Source organism: Lutjanus erythropterus, chromosome 4, assembly GCF_056507025.1.
Source record: "Lutjanus erythropterus isolate fLutEry1 chromosome 4, fLutEry1.hap2, whole genome shotgun sequence".
Lineage (NCBI taxonomy): Eukaryota > Metazoa > Chordata > Actinopteri > Lutjaniformes > Lutjanidae > Lutjanus > Lutjanus erythropterus.
The window spans coordinates 29,098,202-29,114,448 of record NC_139320.1 but is presented as its reverse complement, the minus strand read 5'-3'; the positions used below and the strand labels follow the sequence as shown (position 1 = coordinate 29,114,448).

General features: G+C 40.7%; 1 protein-coding gene across 1 annotated transcript; it reads left to right on the top strand.

Annotated features, from left to right (window-relative positions):
- Window positions 1-219: 219 nt before the first annotated feature.
- Window positions 220-11,804, top strand: bbc3 (BCL2 binding component 3). The gene is made up of 4 exons (XM_084717547.1): window positions 220-578; window positions 2,336-2,717; window positions 7,402-7,607; window positions 11,646-11,804. Exons 2-4 carry the CDS (start codon window positions 2,348-2,350, stop codon window positions 11,739-11,741), a joined length of 672 nt encoding a protein of 223 aa, XP_084573673.1. The 5' UTR covers window positions 220-578; window positions 2,336-2,347; the 3' UTR covers window positions 11,742-11,804.
- The last annotated feature ends 4,443 nt before the right edge of the window (window positions 11,805-16,247 follow it).

Genomic DNA, 16,247 nt, shown 5'->3' with positions numbered 1-16,247 from the left:
ATGGTTATTTATCAAAAACCTAATTTGTTAATATTTTGTTAAAGCACCAACAGTCAGTCTTACAATACTGTCGCAGTATCGATAAATATCGAGGAATTTGGTCAATAAAAATAACAGGATATTTAGTTATATATTGCTCAGTACAGTGAAGGTTGAGGTAGATTTTATTTTGAAGTTGACACCGGATGTGATGCTGTCTCTGACAGAAACTGTCTTAAAGCTCCGCGGAGTGACACCCGCTCAGAGAGAACCAGAGGAACAGACTGAGAACACAACATACAGACAGCTGCTCCGTTATTCTTCATGTCGTCCGTCGGTACTTTATCTTTGATGGGTTAATCTGCGACAGAAATACAAACCGATCGTTTATCGAGACAATCCAAACCGGGAAACTTGAGATGGAATGACACAGTTATTTCCTCCTCCGAGTGGACTTTTTAAACACCGTCTTGTCTCGTGATCGTTCACCGGTGGTCGCATCAGCTGCTTGTTTGGTCTCATTTCATCACCCATGTCCACCGGTTACCGTCGCTTTGTGACCCGCAGACAGCCTCACCACGGAGCCTCACATAGACCAAGTAAGAGCTTTCATGTGGAGAAGATGTGTGTTTTTATCATTGCTGCAGAAGTTGGTGGTGAATTTGACAGCTCAGCTTTGCATCATCTGCCCAGCTGTCAGGAAAAGCACGCTGCATTTCATGCCTGCTTCTTTAACATCATATCCTACTGTTATCTGAAACTTTTACAATAAACTTGACTATAACACACGTACAGTGTTACAGCTTGAGTTTATTTTTTATTGGTCAGTTAGCGGAGTTTTATACAATTTCGTGTTGTTTATTTAATATTTATGACACGTCCAGACTTGTTAGATACTGAAAAGTCAACGACGTGCTTGTGAGCAGCCAAAAAAGAAAAATCAAAAGCAAAGTTTAAAAATGTGACATACAAATATATTTTAAAATCTGGGCAACACCAAAGACGGAGGTGTGTTTTACAGCGGTCATAAACTCGTCCTTAACCTCAGGGAGTTTAACAAATTAGTCGTTTGTGGATTGAATCTCAGCTTTTTCTGAACCGAAACAACAAACGTTGTTTCTATTTATTTACACGTTTTCTGGTTTTTGCTCGGACGTCATCTGTAAAATGTAAAGATTTATCTTGTCCTCGCAAATAAGCAAAATTTGAGACCTTAGTGACAAATTTTCATTCGCTCTCGCTGTTTTCCGATCGATAACTGAACGTTGATATTTCACCGTCACATATCTCCTTTTTCCGCCGTTAAAACGAGCCTCCGCACGCGCTGCGCTCTGTTCATCGTGTGTTTGTGTATGTATGCGCGCGCGCGCGCTCGCCTCCTCGTGCTCGGACTGCACGGATTTGTTTACAAACACAGGTCTCGTGCTCCCGAAGCAGAGCCGCGGTGCTGCCCCCCAGCGGCCGACAGGAGGATGTAGGTTGGTGGGTCAAACTGGGAGGAGAAAAAAAACACAATGGTGCTAAAATTAGAACTGTGGGTTTATGAGTTTTATACCATGAAATACTCTTGTCTTAACACCTTTTCAGTCCGGTTTGTAGTCAAAAGATAGCTTGCTATATGTTTATTTTATTTTATGAGTAGTTGCGTTGTTATTATTGTTATGAAATAGTATGTATATAGCAGTTGTATTTTTCAGAGTAGTCCTGTAGTTTTTATGTTTTGCAGGATTTATTATTTTGTGTGAATTTGTATTAAATGTTATTAAATATTATATATAAAACTTAGAGCTGTACTGAGCATGTATATAGAATATAATTACAATAAAATAGAAGAAAATAGTAGTATAATGTAACTGTGTGACAATCTTGTCAGTACATTGGCACATATCAGTTAAAAGTAGAGAATAAGAAATAGAAAATAAATCATGTATTTGGTGTAACCTATTAAAACAATAAGGTAGCTGATATTGCAATTCTGGATATGGCACATTTACTGAATTGTAGCGGCTTACATGCAAGTAGTGCTCGTTCAGAATAAATAGATTTATAAGAATACAAGGTGCAATGGGATGTAAACGTCTGTGCAGGTTCAATATATACATGCAAAGATGCAACTGAAGTGTGCAGTGTTACATGTATGTTTTAGAGCCTGACAGAAACTTGATTTTTGGTGTCGCTGGGTTGATATTAGGGAGTGAAAAAATTCTAATAGTAATAACAAGTGACATCAGGGTACTTAAAGATTGACCTGTCACTCATATTACTAATAATTATAATTAACTATAGACTCAAAACACACAATTAAAACATGATTGATTGATTAAATGCACATACATTTTTTCCATGTGTGCTTCAGGCTACTACTGAGATGGCCCGTGCAGAGACCATCGAGAGTGTGGGGGAAACCGGAGGAGGAGGAAACGGCCCTCTTCCTCGCCACAACACCTGCCGCATGGAGCTGCCTCGCCCCTTCCACAGCTGGCCCGGCCTGCTCACCACCACCACCATCACCACAGGCTCTGGGACCGGAACCAGCGGCATGCACCTCCATCATAATCATCACCACCATCTGTACCCGTTCTGGGTGTACCCGCTGCCTTACCCCCACCCAGAGGGCCGGGATGAGACCCAGACTCTCCAGCAGTTGCCTGCGTTATCACCATCACCGACACCGCCTCCTTCGCCGCTCTGCAGTCGGAGGGAAGAAAGGGGTGGAGACTTCTCAGGAGGACAGTCTGGTGAGGCCATGGTACTCACTTTCAAATGTGATGAAGGGTAGAAGCTTAAAAACAAATCTCAGAAGGAAGCGAGTTATTGCGTAGTGTCAATCAAAGTATGTGGGTTTGTTCTCCCTTTGTTTTGGCTGACAGGGAAAGGGCGCCAATGTAACACAGATCTGTATCAGAGCACATCAGTAATCACTGAGCCTGCCAGAACGAGCAACAACAAGACTAGTCACTGTTGATTTATGGCCAACGCTGGCAGGTTCACGACCCCAGGAACAAGCTGTAGATTTAACAGATGAGCAGCTGTGGATGCAGGTTCAGATGTGACTCAGCCACACAGCTCAGTCAGACTTCCACTCTTAAAATAAAGTTATCAGTTAGCAGGAGAGTATCGCTCATGTGGGCCCTGCTTCCATGACAGGAGACTGTTTGGGCGGCGTTGACGGGGGACAGGTGGTCTATGGTATGAGGGGATGTGTTCCAGCTGTCTGGCACAGGGATAAACATATGACTCTGCTGCTGCAGAATGCCCCTTTAACCAGCAGGCCACTGTGCCGGTGTGTCAGGAAGCTGCACAGACAGTAAAACCAGTCAAACTGGTTTTGTTCAGCAGACGGTTCATGATGCCTGTCTCTGGTTGATGTGAGGAAAGGAAGGAGGAAATGATGGGCATCAGTACAGAAAGTAAAGACACACTCACTTATTTCTTTTGTCTTGAATCAGGGAAAGTTTTATAATAAAACTGATGGACTTTGCACCTGTTTCCTGGTGGTGCATTGTCAAAGAGAGTTATTAAAGTAGCTGATACTCTGTAATGTCTTTATTTTAAGACTAAAGTGTCACTCTGGATGGTAAAGAGGTCTGTAAGTTGTTGATTTATGTCTCAAGCAGTTGATCACAATCAAGAGGGAGTTAGAGGTAGATTACCTCGCAGTTTGTTTAATTTGGGCTCCTGTGTTTAGTCAAAACAGCAGAGGTTTGTGTTCACTGAAGAGGGAGACACTCTGTATTATCATGGGATGGATCATGTAGAGTCAGAGTATCCCGCAGGGAAAGAAAGGGAAATTCAGGTGGCAGCGGTGGCTCAGCAGGTTTTTCATTTTGGCACCAGTCCACCCTGTTGTGACAGATTTGTTGCAATGTAAACAGATACACTCCTCCTCCTCCTCCTCCTCCTCCTCCCCCCCCCCCCACCTCCACCCTCCCTCTCAGCTGCAGGTCAGCTGTGAATCTCAGGCATGTTCAGGCTTGTCCTCTCAGCTCTGTCTGCAGTTGAGAAACGATGTGCAGCGTTTCCTCCAGCACCAAGTCAAGTCGGCCTGTCAGTTTGCTCTGCTGTACAATAATGCTCTTCCTGTTTTTATGTTGTTTTTTTAAATTATTTTTTATAGCTCTCATTACACCTGCACAGAGACTGCAATGGAAAATTAGCCTCCACTGGCACATTTGCTCTGAACAAAACTGAACAAATGAATAAATAACTAGTCCTTATTTGGTCAGAAACAGTAAATAAATACACTTTTATGTAAATTGTTCATTTTTTTTCTATTGTTATGTATACAGGGAAAGTATCTTAATAAGCCCTTTTATGGTTTCCTGCACAATTTTCTAACTTTTTAATTATTCTTATTGTCTTTTACATACAGACATGTGTAGATAAACTAAATTAAACTACATGTGGCCGTTCATTCAGACTACGGATTTCTCAGAAAGCTCATTTTAAGCCATTTATTTAGAGAGTTAAGTTAAACAGTCAGACTCAGAAAAGCCAGTTTGTCAGATTTAAAGTTTGTTAATCAGGCTTATCACAAGGCTTTGTTGAATACCCGATTCTGATTGGTCAATTACGGTATGTTATCTCTGAATAGCAGGGCCGCTGCTATGAATAACAGACCGTTGCCATGGACACGGCTCTGATCACTGACTCTGGAGGAATTAGTGGAAGCAATAAAATCATTTTCAAATGGAATTTCGAATGGAAATAAATTTTGAACAAGTGAAATCATATTTTAATCCATATTTATTTTAAATTGTCGTTGCAGGACCCCTTGGTTTTAATGATCTGCTCACTGAACATTATTCTGCACTTATCAATCTATGAATCACAAAGTCAAATGGTCGGTCAGTTAATGAGGAAATCAGTTTGTTATCCAGTCAATAAGCAAGTTCATTATTCAGTTAGCTGCTCAGGAACCTACTTAATCAATTAGTCAGACACTTGGGATAATCAATGAGTCTCCAGTCAGATATTGTAATTAGTCAGTTAGTTATGAGTCAGATAATCTTTGGGTTATTGACAGAACAAGACATTTTAGGGCTTTTGGAAACAGTGATCAACATTTTTCACCATTTTCTGATATAATATTATATTTTTTGTTGCAGCCCTCATTGCCAGTTTGTAGGTTAATTTTTCAGTTAATAGTTCAGTCAGTCTGTCACTTAATTTTGTCCATTTGTTGTCTTGTCAAAAAAAGAGCAACATAAGTAAAGTTAGAGATTAATCCAGGTCACCATGACGCTCTCCACCTCCCATCTTAGTATATCTGGTTTAGTCTGTTTTGATTTTTAATGCCGCCCCCCTCCTCCAGCCCTCCGGTCTCTTCTGCCTCCCTCATCTTACTGGTCAGGGGATCTCTCTATCACCTTGTCAGGCTGTCAGCGTATCAAACAGTCCCACCCCCATCCCCTCCATCCACCCTATCACGGCCCAGCCCCACGCTCTGTCGGCCAATCGCACTGAGACGTCTCCAGGAGTGCTGCCTCAGAGTTACCTTGGCAACAAGCCAGGGTTTTCCATTTGTTTTTTTTTTTTTTGTTTTTTTTTTTTCTCCCGCTCTCTCTTTCCTCTCTCCCTCTGTCTCTCTGTCTGTCTAGTCACCTGCATCTTTAAAGGATCAGTTGTAATCCTCCTAGCAAAGCAGATGCTGTGGTTGCCAGGGGTGCCCGTTTCTGTGGCAACTAGAGTTGTGGTTGCTGCAGGCGCTCATCGAGACAGGGGTCGTTTCACAGGGAAGCTGTGGACAAAGGACCCAAAGGTGTGTCGCGCAGAGGTTACAACAGGTTATCTGAGCATCTCAAAGAGAGCTGCTATTCAAAAGTAAGACAAAAAACCCACTGAAATTTAATGCATCATAATTTAATTAAATAAAACAGTTTTTGAACAAACAAATAAGAGAAAAATCACTTTCAGGGTGTCATTATTTCAGTAGTACTTTTCAGTTTTGTTTTGTCTTACATATAAAAAAATAGTTTCATGTGGTTATGATGCTTGCAATCTTCTGCATTCTAAAAAATGGTTTATTGGATTTAAGAAACAAAATCAAACAAGAAAAATAACCAAATAAACAAGTATGTAAACAATCAAAATCAAAACTAAATCAAAATTCAAAAGACCAATCACATTTGTTCCACATCAGCTTTCAAAGATCATAATATCTCTGGTAGTTTTAGGCCTGTTTGTCTTGCTAAAGCGACCAGACGGACGTTTCAGGTGTCTGACAAAAACAAACAAAGTCTGCAAAGACAACAAACACACACACATACACACACGCAACAGTACCTCTCCATACCAGACTTATTAAGCAGATTAAGAGATTATTCTCCCAAGTTCCATGAAGAGGAGAATAAGTCACCCCATCAGGCTCCTCAAGAAATATTTGTGGACCGAGAACTAAACAACCCTGTTGGGAACTGCAGGAACTACTGTGGATTTATTTTTAAGGTCAGAGGTCAACTTGGAAGTTTAAATGTACATATGCTTTTGCATATGAAGAAAAGTCACCTCACTCCTTCCTGTTATTTCTGCATCAGAGACGATTACTTCTAACGTAAATTTTTTTCAACTATAGGCAAGCAAAAACATGCATATGCTCACATATGAAAACAAAATATGTGTCTGTATATTACCTAAGGGATAATGTACAGTGAGAGTCATTATTCTGAAATAATGGAGGACCTTAACGGGAAGCGAAGGGGTCTTGAATCATCCTCTTAGGGATTATTTCACAATTACCCGCTCACTGTACATTAGCCTATTACTACAAAATAAATCAATAACTGGACACAAACTATTAATTTAAAAATGATTTTATTGATTTAAAATGATTTTATTGCTTCTCCAGAGTCAAAGATGAAAGCTGCACCCATAGCAACGACCTGTTATACATAGCAACGGTCTGCTATAAAGAAATAACAGACCTCAGAATGCTGTAACTGGCCAATCAGAATCGAGTTACCTGTAAAGCCACAGTGAGGCTGAACTTGATGGCCAGTGACGACCTGACAGGGGTGGATGGGGGATTCCTGTGACGTCTGTGTATGATCATGTGTGTGTTTTTTGGGGTGTGTTCTGGTGTGTTTGCTCATTAAATATGTCTCTGTTGCCTGGCAGCCTGGCCTGTGATGCCCGCTCATGTGTTACTATGTGTGCTGATGTGAACTGTCTGCATTAGCGTGTAAGGAGGCTATTAATGTACACCGCTTGTTGAGAATCAATTAAGCATAACCAGAGGCTCTGTGCACCCAGTAAAGCACCTCTGTCTCTGCTTACATGAATGTTTCTTCTCAAGAGGAAGACAGACAGACGGTCAGGCATGAAGAAGAACAACGGTAAAAATAAAATGAGGGAGAAACACATTGTTTATTTTCTTTGTTAAAATCTTATTTTCTGAATGTGATTTTGTCTATTCCGCCGCAGACTCGGACAGAGAGGAGCACCAGGAGGCCTGCAGCCGACAGGGACCTCTGCCTGACCTGCTGCCCCAGAACGAGCACCCATCCTGGGCTTCACCACGTCACAGAGCCCCCAGGGAGGAGGCAGTACGGGAGCTGGATGTCAGGAGAGTGGCCAACCAGCTGAGGGTCATCGGAGATGAATTCAACGCCACAGCTCTCCGCAGAGCGGTAAGAGGAGGGACCTCAGTGTGTAGTTTATAGTTTGTCCAGTTACTTAGCTGAGTTAGTTTGATTTTTTTTTAAGGTTTTGGGGAGTGAGGAGAGCCATGCATTCATGTTTGCCACAAAATACTGAAGTAAACAGCATATTACGTTTGGATATTTCTAATTACGTCTTATTCTGAATGCATCGTTTTCTAATGAAGACATATGCTGATATTCATGTTTTAGGAGCAGTCCTTGGACATAAATACAGCAGGAATATGTGTCTCAACTGGGGTTTTTACCACAGTTTGCGACACATTCATGATCAGCTTTGTGGGCTGTAAACAAACTAATTATCCAACAGTTGTAGGACTGGTGTAGAGACCAATGCACAAAAGAAAATGGAGAAACACACCTACTTTTAAACATTATTAAAGACCTGGATATCAACAGGTTTTTGGATATGCTTTGGATCTGATATATAATATAAGGTACATCATTATATTAATGGGAAACGGGAACATTTGTTTGCCATGTAAGCAGCTTACTGGGAATATTGTCTTTTTTTGTTGCATGTGACCTGATGATAATATAAAAAGACCTCTTCTGCAGATATTTATTGCATTTTAGGAGTTAAAGAAAAGTCAGTCTTGTCCCAAGCAACACATTTATTTTTCAGTAGCAAGTAGCCAGCGTTTAGCTTTGTTGTACCTTTAATGTGGGTTTTTTGCTGTTGTATGAGTCGAAAAGTGTTGTGTGATTGTGTGATTTCACTTTGCTCGTATTATCTCTGCTTTCTCACTTACATGCAAACACTTTGGAAAAAAAAAGTTGTGAATGTGACGTTGACTGTCGCACGCAACATAAATAAGCTAATGAAAACAAAAAAGAAAAACTGTCTACATGACGTACACAGATAAAACAATGGTAAACATCACCTGAACTTTCAGCGTGCGCTCAGGTCGCTGTTGTCGTGTTTTTTCCCTCCAGCTGAGGTGAGCTGAGGATGTGTTCGGTGTTTACTGTGTCCTTGAATACAGCACAGTCACATTGATTCTTATCAGTCCAGTGTTCTCGCATGGGTGAGCATGTGAGTGTGCATGCATATGTAATGACATGTGTGTGTGTGTGTGTGTGTGTGAGGGGAAGACAGATCAATACTTTGTGGTGTGTGTGTGTGTGTGAGTGGATCAATGTCATCTGTGATCTGTGGGCCAGTTTTTCTCCTCCCTACTCTATTTCATTTCACTTTCTTTGCCTCTCTTCTTGTTTTCTCTTTCTGTTTTTTTGTTGTTGATCTTCATAAAGGTTACTCCTCTTTAAATCAGTCTCTTTATGGATTAAATAACTTTATTAGTACAACAGTTTTTCAGACCTAATTGTGTGAAAACTGTGTGCAAAATCTTCTTTTTCATCTAAAAAGACCAGCTGATTTTCAAACACGCAGATCTAATAACAGTATGTTTCTCTGCTGCTGTTGATCTGTTTCACTTTATTGTTATTTCTTTATCTCGCCCTCTCTGCCCCTCCCTCCCTCCCTCCCTCTGCACTCTACATCGCGTGAGGAGTTGGCAGCAGTGGCAGCTCCCTCCCTGCATCTCCTCCCCCACTGCACACCCATGCACGCACACACACACACACCTCCCCGCTTCTCTCTCTCTCTCTCTCTCTCTCTCTCTCTCTCTCTCTCTCTCTCTCTCTTTTGCCCTCCCGCCTTCGGCACATAAACAAAGATGACGTCACCTGCTCTTGGCTGTGACTCAGACATGGATTGCACACACACACACATTTTATGAGGGTGTAACATCCAGTTTGCAGACATGTGTAGCAGGTTTCGGGGTGGTTGCCCTCATTGAACTGTCTGTCTGCTCTGTGTGTGTGTGCGTGTGTGTGAGAGAGAGAAAACAGGCAGATACTTTATTCTCGAGGGGAAATTGAGGAAATTGTGCGTGTGTCTCTGTGTGTGTGTTGTTTACGACCCTAGCCGGGCCAAAAGCAGAGTCAGACACTTTTCTGTTTCAGTTTGAAACAAAAGGAACGAGGGAAGGATGGATGGAGAGCGTAAAGGAAGGACATAGTGAAGGACGGAGGGGGAATTAACCACAGGCACGTGACAGTCGGCCAGTTCAGAGCAGCATCCTGAACACAGACACACTCTTGTTTGTCCTCTTGTGCTGTGCAGACATGCAGTCTCAGTTTCTCTCTGTTACATCCTCCTGTTCACTTCTCTTCCCGAAAATGACATCATGCTCCTTTCTTTTTTTTTATTATTATTATTATTATTATTCTTTTGTACGCCAAGTCCTCTGTCTTTAAGAGACATCGAGTAATCGGCTTCAAGGATTTTTTTCTTTGCACGCAGGTTGTTGTTATTTAGCTTTCAGGTGAGGTTTTTTAAACATCTGGCGTGTTTGACATCATGTCCAGAGATGCTGCAGCTGCACAAATGATCGCCTGATGAATCTGACAACAATCACATGAGCTCAGTCTGTGTTTTTTAATACTTTATTTGCACATTTGTAAGTCCCAAGTCACTGTAGTGAGAATCAAGCAAGTCAAGTCTGCTACAAGTCGAGCAAGTCGCTGACTAGAAAAATTAAAACAAAATAACATTCAAGTCCTTTCAAGTCATCTGTATAAAGTCTACGTTGAGTCTTAAGTCATGAATACCAAGTTAAAGTCAAGTCTAATCAGTTTTTAATCAGACTTAAGTCTGACTTAAGTCAAATCATGTGACTCAAGCCCTCCACCTCTGTAAGATTTTTTCTTAAAGCTAAAGATATTTGATTGTTGAGTCTTACTCCCAGGTCGTCACACACTGAGATTTTGTGAATGAGACTATCTTACCAACCTGTGACTGGTCAAAGTCTCCTGTCATTGGACTGAAAACAGAACCAGTCCAGTTGTCTCTCAGACCACTTCAAATATGTAGAGGTTTTTTTGCTCTATAATGCCAAAATAAACCACCTTCCCCAGCTTTGATGTCATAAAAAATATAAAAGAAATAAAGCTGGATAAGTTGGAAAGTGTTTTTTGGATTGAACTAATAATAATAGGGTCTTCATTGTCTTCTTCCACACATGTCAGCAGGGACAACAGGGAACATCATTGACTTTCATGAAGTTGTGATTAAGTCTATTATGTTGTGTGAGCTGTTTGTGGGACACTGTGTCAAAAAATGTGCATTTTTTAGCATTTTGGCTCGTCTGAAAAGGTCAGACACTGAATAATCCAGAGTGTCTGCGGTTTATTTCCTGGGGCATTGTATTTATTGTCTATGAGTCCCTCCCCAAATAAGTGAATACAGCTATTTATTCTTTCTGGACTCTCGCAGCATAAGGGCCCGGTACGTCAGAGTCCTGCACGGGTCCAGCTCTGGAAACGCAACCCCACCTGCACCCACAAGACTGAGATCCAGAACTAGCCTGCTTGCAACCATCAAAAGCTAATACCTTTTGAATCTTTTTACAAGCAGCAAAGTCACCGACAGTGTTATTCTCACAGTCTTTGAACGCACCACGATCCTACCAAACATACAACTTGGCCTTTGACGATGTTTTGTCTATAATTTGGTGGCTAATTTAGCCTTTTTCTCATCTGATTTAGCCAGCAACTAGCCTTTGTCACTGTCAAATCAAAGAGTGACATCCCAGTTTTTTGGCAGGAAGTGAGGTCAAAGCTTGTGTCACACCCTTTCACAATAAAATCTTAGGCTTGATCTAATTGCAGTTAGCAGATATACATGTTGAAATACTGCACAATCATTTTCATTTTTGATTTTGTCAGGGGAGAAGAGCATATTATTGTATTGTATTTATTGTATTATGGTTCTCGCCTGCTGCCCGCCCACAATTATTTAATTTTTTACCTGTTCCTGCACCTGTGAAATTATATAAATATATTTTTTAGTACCCGCGGGTACCCGACCCGGTGCAGGACTCCACTGTATATATAAATTGTCTTCCCAACTCTTTTCATTCTGGTATCTTTGCAGGTGTACTCAGGTGTCCCCTTCTTTCCCCGATGTCCCTGACCGTGTCTCTCTGTCTGTCTTCCTCACAGCACGCTGTCCCCCACTGGCAGGACTGGAGAGACGCCTGCCGAGGACTCCTCAACTTCATCACCCAGACTCTCAGCACGCTCTACAGGCTCACGTAGAGAGCTGCCTCACCTGCAACCACCGGTTACCATGGCAACTTTTTTTTTTTTTTTTAAACATTCAGGCCACTGACTGACAGAACAACCACAACTGGTTTCTCCACTGGAGGACGAACGCGGCCTAAAATCAAACCTTTGCTCGAACAAAGAATCTGGGAGGATGAGAGCAGCAGCTGGAGGTGTCGGCGCCACCTGCAGGCTGGATCAGGGTGCTACCTGTGGAAACTGGGCCCCGCCCACCCACCTGCCTGTCTGTCTGACAGCCCGTCCGTCAGTCGATCTGCTGGAACAGACCGCAGCTGACGGACTGACGGTCGCTTTCTTCCTGTATATTTTGTAAAATCCACTTGCTTTCTGTCTTTTTGTCTTTGTCAACTTCTCGGGGGCGGCTCTTTATGTAGCAGGCGTGACTCAAGTATGTGTGAGTCAGTGTGTGTGCGTGTGTGTGTGTGTCTGCGCACATGGCAGACCTGGGTCAAACTGACAGGTTGTGTTAACTGACTGAAATGTCAAAAGTGTCCATTTTGGAAAGCTTTTTTTTTTTTTTTTTTCGTAAAGACTGTTCCAACTAGTCCCGCCTCACGGCTGGTACTTGATGTCTGATACTAGCTGTGAGCGCGATGGTTGAGTCCAACAGCTGGTTTAAAGAGGCTGTGATGGATAAATGGGTCACACACAGGACTAGATGAGTTATTATTTAGTTTTTTAATTATTTTCAGTTGCATTTTGTTAGGTTTCTGCTTCAAAGCTACTTGTTTACATTAAGGAAAATATCATGGTTTGGATTCAGATTTTTTTTTTTTTTTCTTGCTTAGCTGTTTCGTCTATAAAATGTTAGAAAATGGTGAAAAATGTTGATCACTGTTTCCCAAAGCCCAAGATGTCGTCCTTAAATGCTTTTTTTTTTTTTTACCACAGCACAAAGAGATTCAAAGGAGTAAAGAAACCTGATAAGATTCACATTTGAGAAGCTTAAAGAAAAAAAACTCAAACCAATATGTATTATCAAAATAGTTTGCAATGAATTTGATAATCGATTCATAATCAGTTAATCGTTGCAGCTCTGGTTCAAATGGATCCGTCCACAACTATAATGAAGGCTCTCTGGCAATAACAAGGACACGTCAAGGTAACGAGTATGAGCCAATCACGACAGAGGAGGGCGGGACTAGGCAGAACAGTCTTGGGTGAAAAAATTGTTTTGAAAATATAGGTATTTAATTTTTATTGAGCTGTAAGTGAAGGCCTTCATTATCTTCTGGAGCTTTTTCTATTATCTTTCATATGAGATGTGTCTTTTTTTTCTCAAAATGAATGACAGTTCTTCCCTTTGATTTTATACAGTTTCCTCCATGATTTGACCCCTGTCTGAAGTGCGCATCATATCACTGTCGTGTCTTTATTTTGTATCCTGTGCCCCCCACACCGAGTCTTACAAACTGTGAATCTGGACATTGTGTTTTTGCATCGCAGGGAAAAGTCGGGTGTTATTATTCCACGATGGAGCAAAGCACAGAGTGAACCTTTCTCCCAATCTGCTTCATTTCATCGTACGACGTGCCTTCTGCTCAGCGCTCTGTTGAGGCCTAATCTTTGACATCAGGACAATCAGCCACACACACATTCAAAGAAACACACACACACGCTCTTTAAGTCCTTTGTTTGCAGTCACTAAATTCAAGCGTCATTTGCATTACAGTCAAATGATCACGGCTTCAGCACGGCTAAAGGTCACTTAAGGACAGACACAGCGTTAATCCCCATCACACACACACACACACATTTCACTCCGTACGTTCCACCACGCCGCTCACACAGCCAGCGTCGGGAGCTGGCAGAGACTCACCCGCCTGTGTCGACAGTGTTTATAGTGAATTGATCGTTTGTAAATATTTTTTTGGAAGATGAATCTAACTAAAATTTTGATGAACTTAAAAAAAAAAAAAGTACTTATCAAAGCAAGGGTTCACTGTGTTCGGGAGATCTTTTTGTATTTCTGAGCAGAGTTTGAATTTAAATCCAGTGGATTTGAAGTAAAGAAAAATGCACAATTTGGATCTTTTGATTGAAAAGTATTTGATGATGTTTGTAAACTGACCCCTTTCGGTTGTGCGATTATCTTCATTGTAGTTTGGGAGAAAATGTGTAATTTTTCACATTAAGAGCATAATTTATTTTGAAATGTAGCCTTTCTGTAGCTTGTTATTTTTTTTTTTTTTGGTTCTATTTTTAAAATGTATTGTATTATTTATTTGTTTTCTTACATTCCTGATCAAAAATATGAATTAAGTTGTACTTGAGCTGTAACTGTTAAAACAGAGATTGAGTGAGATGGAGCTGAAGCTGTCGGTTCACACACTGGAAGTGGATACATCACTTTGAGAAACAGAAATAAATTAATTTAATCAGCTTTAGAAATTGGTACCTCTTGACCATTGCTCACTTATTTAAAACGGTACAGTGTTTTAAAGCAATGGTTTTAATTATTGTCAACAACTTTATTAATATTCCAGCTTTACAAACAGAATGACACGTCATTTCTTAGCTTTGTGTTTGGACAATAAAGCACAAATGGGAAACAAGATTATTACAGAAACTGAAAGTGATGTGTCGGCTTTCACTGTGTGCATCGGATGAAATGGAAAAGTACCAAAATTCTCCCTTTATACTCTTAAAAGCACAAGAATAGAAGATGAAATCAGGCCTCGCAGACTGTGAGCAATACTCAGAATCAACTGGTTATTTCTGATTGGCCTGTTTGTACGGCGCTATGTTACATGTGGTGCTACACATGCTAAAAAAAATATCTACATTTCTGTACTGTAACGTACTCTGAATTAAAACACCCACCTAGTGGATTATTTAAACTTTTATTTCGGGAAGGTTTTGACTGAAAGGTGCGCCCCTTTTTTGACCTGTTACACTTAAAAAAAAAAATAATCAGGGAAGTGATTGGCTGTGGCGGTTTTATTTTGCCATATTCATTATACTGCTCTACTACTCAGCCTTAGCGACACTGTTTCGGGTTTTTTTTTCAGCGCAGGGCCTTGTTTTGTCTGAAAGCCTCGATGTAAAAAGTTATAGCGATACCACAGCCTGCAGGTGTTCAGCTAGCATGACGCTAAGCAGTGAGCAGACTACGCTAACACTCGTTTGCCGCTTGTATATTTTTTAGATCGATTTGCTGGCAGAGCTTTCAGCCGTCTTTGTTGTCATCACATAGGAATGCTAACAGGTTTAAACTCCGCTTGTAAGAACTTCTGTCGTTCGACCTGCAGGAGATCGCGTGCGGTTTCTCACTTCCTGGTTATTTTTCCTGTGAGAGTGCACTTCCTGGTTCAGGACTCGCCTCGCTCCTTCGACAACGCTCAATGTCATCACATGCAGTGTGTAATTTGCTGTTTTTCAACGTTTTTCTATTGTAAACTTTCTACATGAATTTTGTACTTTTTTCTTTTTTATATAATAAAAATAAGGAGAACTATATTCACTTGTTTTGTCTTTAATGTCTAACGGGAGATGCAGAAGATATAGAGTGCAAAACTAAATAAATCACATTACATATTTAACCGATATATAATTTTAGTCCGAGTGTTTAGTTTAGTTTTAGTCTGTCCAGTAAAGCTTGTGGAAGTTTTACTCTTTTTGTCTATTTCATGTAACAATCCTCAGTATTAGTGTGAGTCATTTAAATACCAAAGTAAAATAAAATAAAGACATGTTTTAACAGAATTACCAAGTGCTCTATTTTGATTATCAAGCTTTGTTGGTTTAACAAAAGAAGTTAAATTATCTTGTTAAAATCTTTGAAATGACATCTACTTCTTCTCCACTGTAAACATGTCAGGATCTATAGAGTTAAAAGTGTAAGTGTCAGTGTAAGTTTCCTCATCACACTTTTGCTAGTTGAATGTTGGGCCAGGATTGGCTCTTAAACTATTTGTGATGTCACAGACCAGATGCGTGCAGGCTCACATCCTAAAATTAGATTTTTCAGTGAGCACATAGAAACTTTCCGCTTTCAGCAGATGAGCATGAAAACATCCTTCTGGTGTCAAACTCTACACACATTATTCTGTACAGTGAAGCTCAAACAGTCAACTGTAGGAACGAGAAGAAAAGCAGATTTTTAAGTGGAGGGTTACTTTAAAGGTTGTTTAATTCTTCTAAAAGAGTCGTGTCTGGTGTATTTCACTCAGGGTAGATTTTTTTTTTTCCACATTTCAGAAACGGGCTGTTTCTGTGATTGTTGCTCATAAAAATGTCCGATTTCATGGCAGCAGTGAGCAAGTGAAAACTGCAAAAGAAAGTTGTGATTTTGTTTTGCAAAATCAAAGCCAACTTGCTCTAGGGAGAATAAAACCACACTCTGCTCTGAGTGTTCTCAGTAACCTTAGCAAAGACAAAAACTCAAACAAAATATCCTTTATTTGCAGATGAAGAAGTGCACCTGGGGGGCACAAGAAGATAAAATGAAAGTGCACAGAGCATTGATTAAAGTCGATA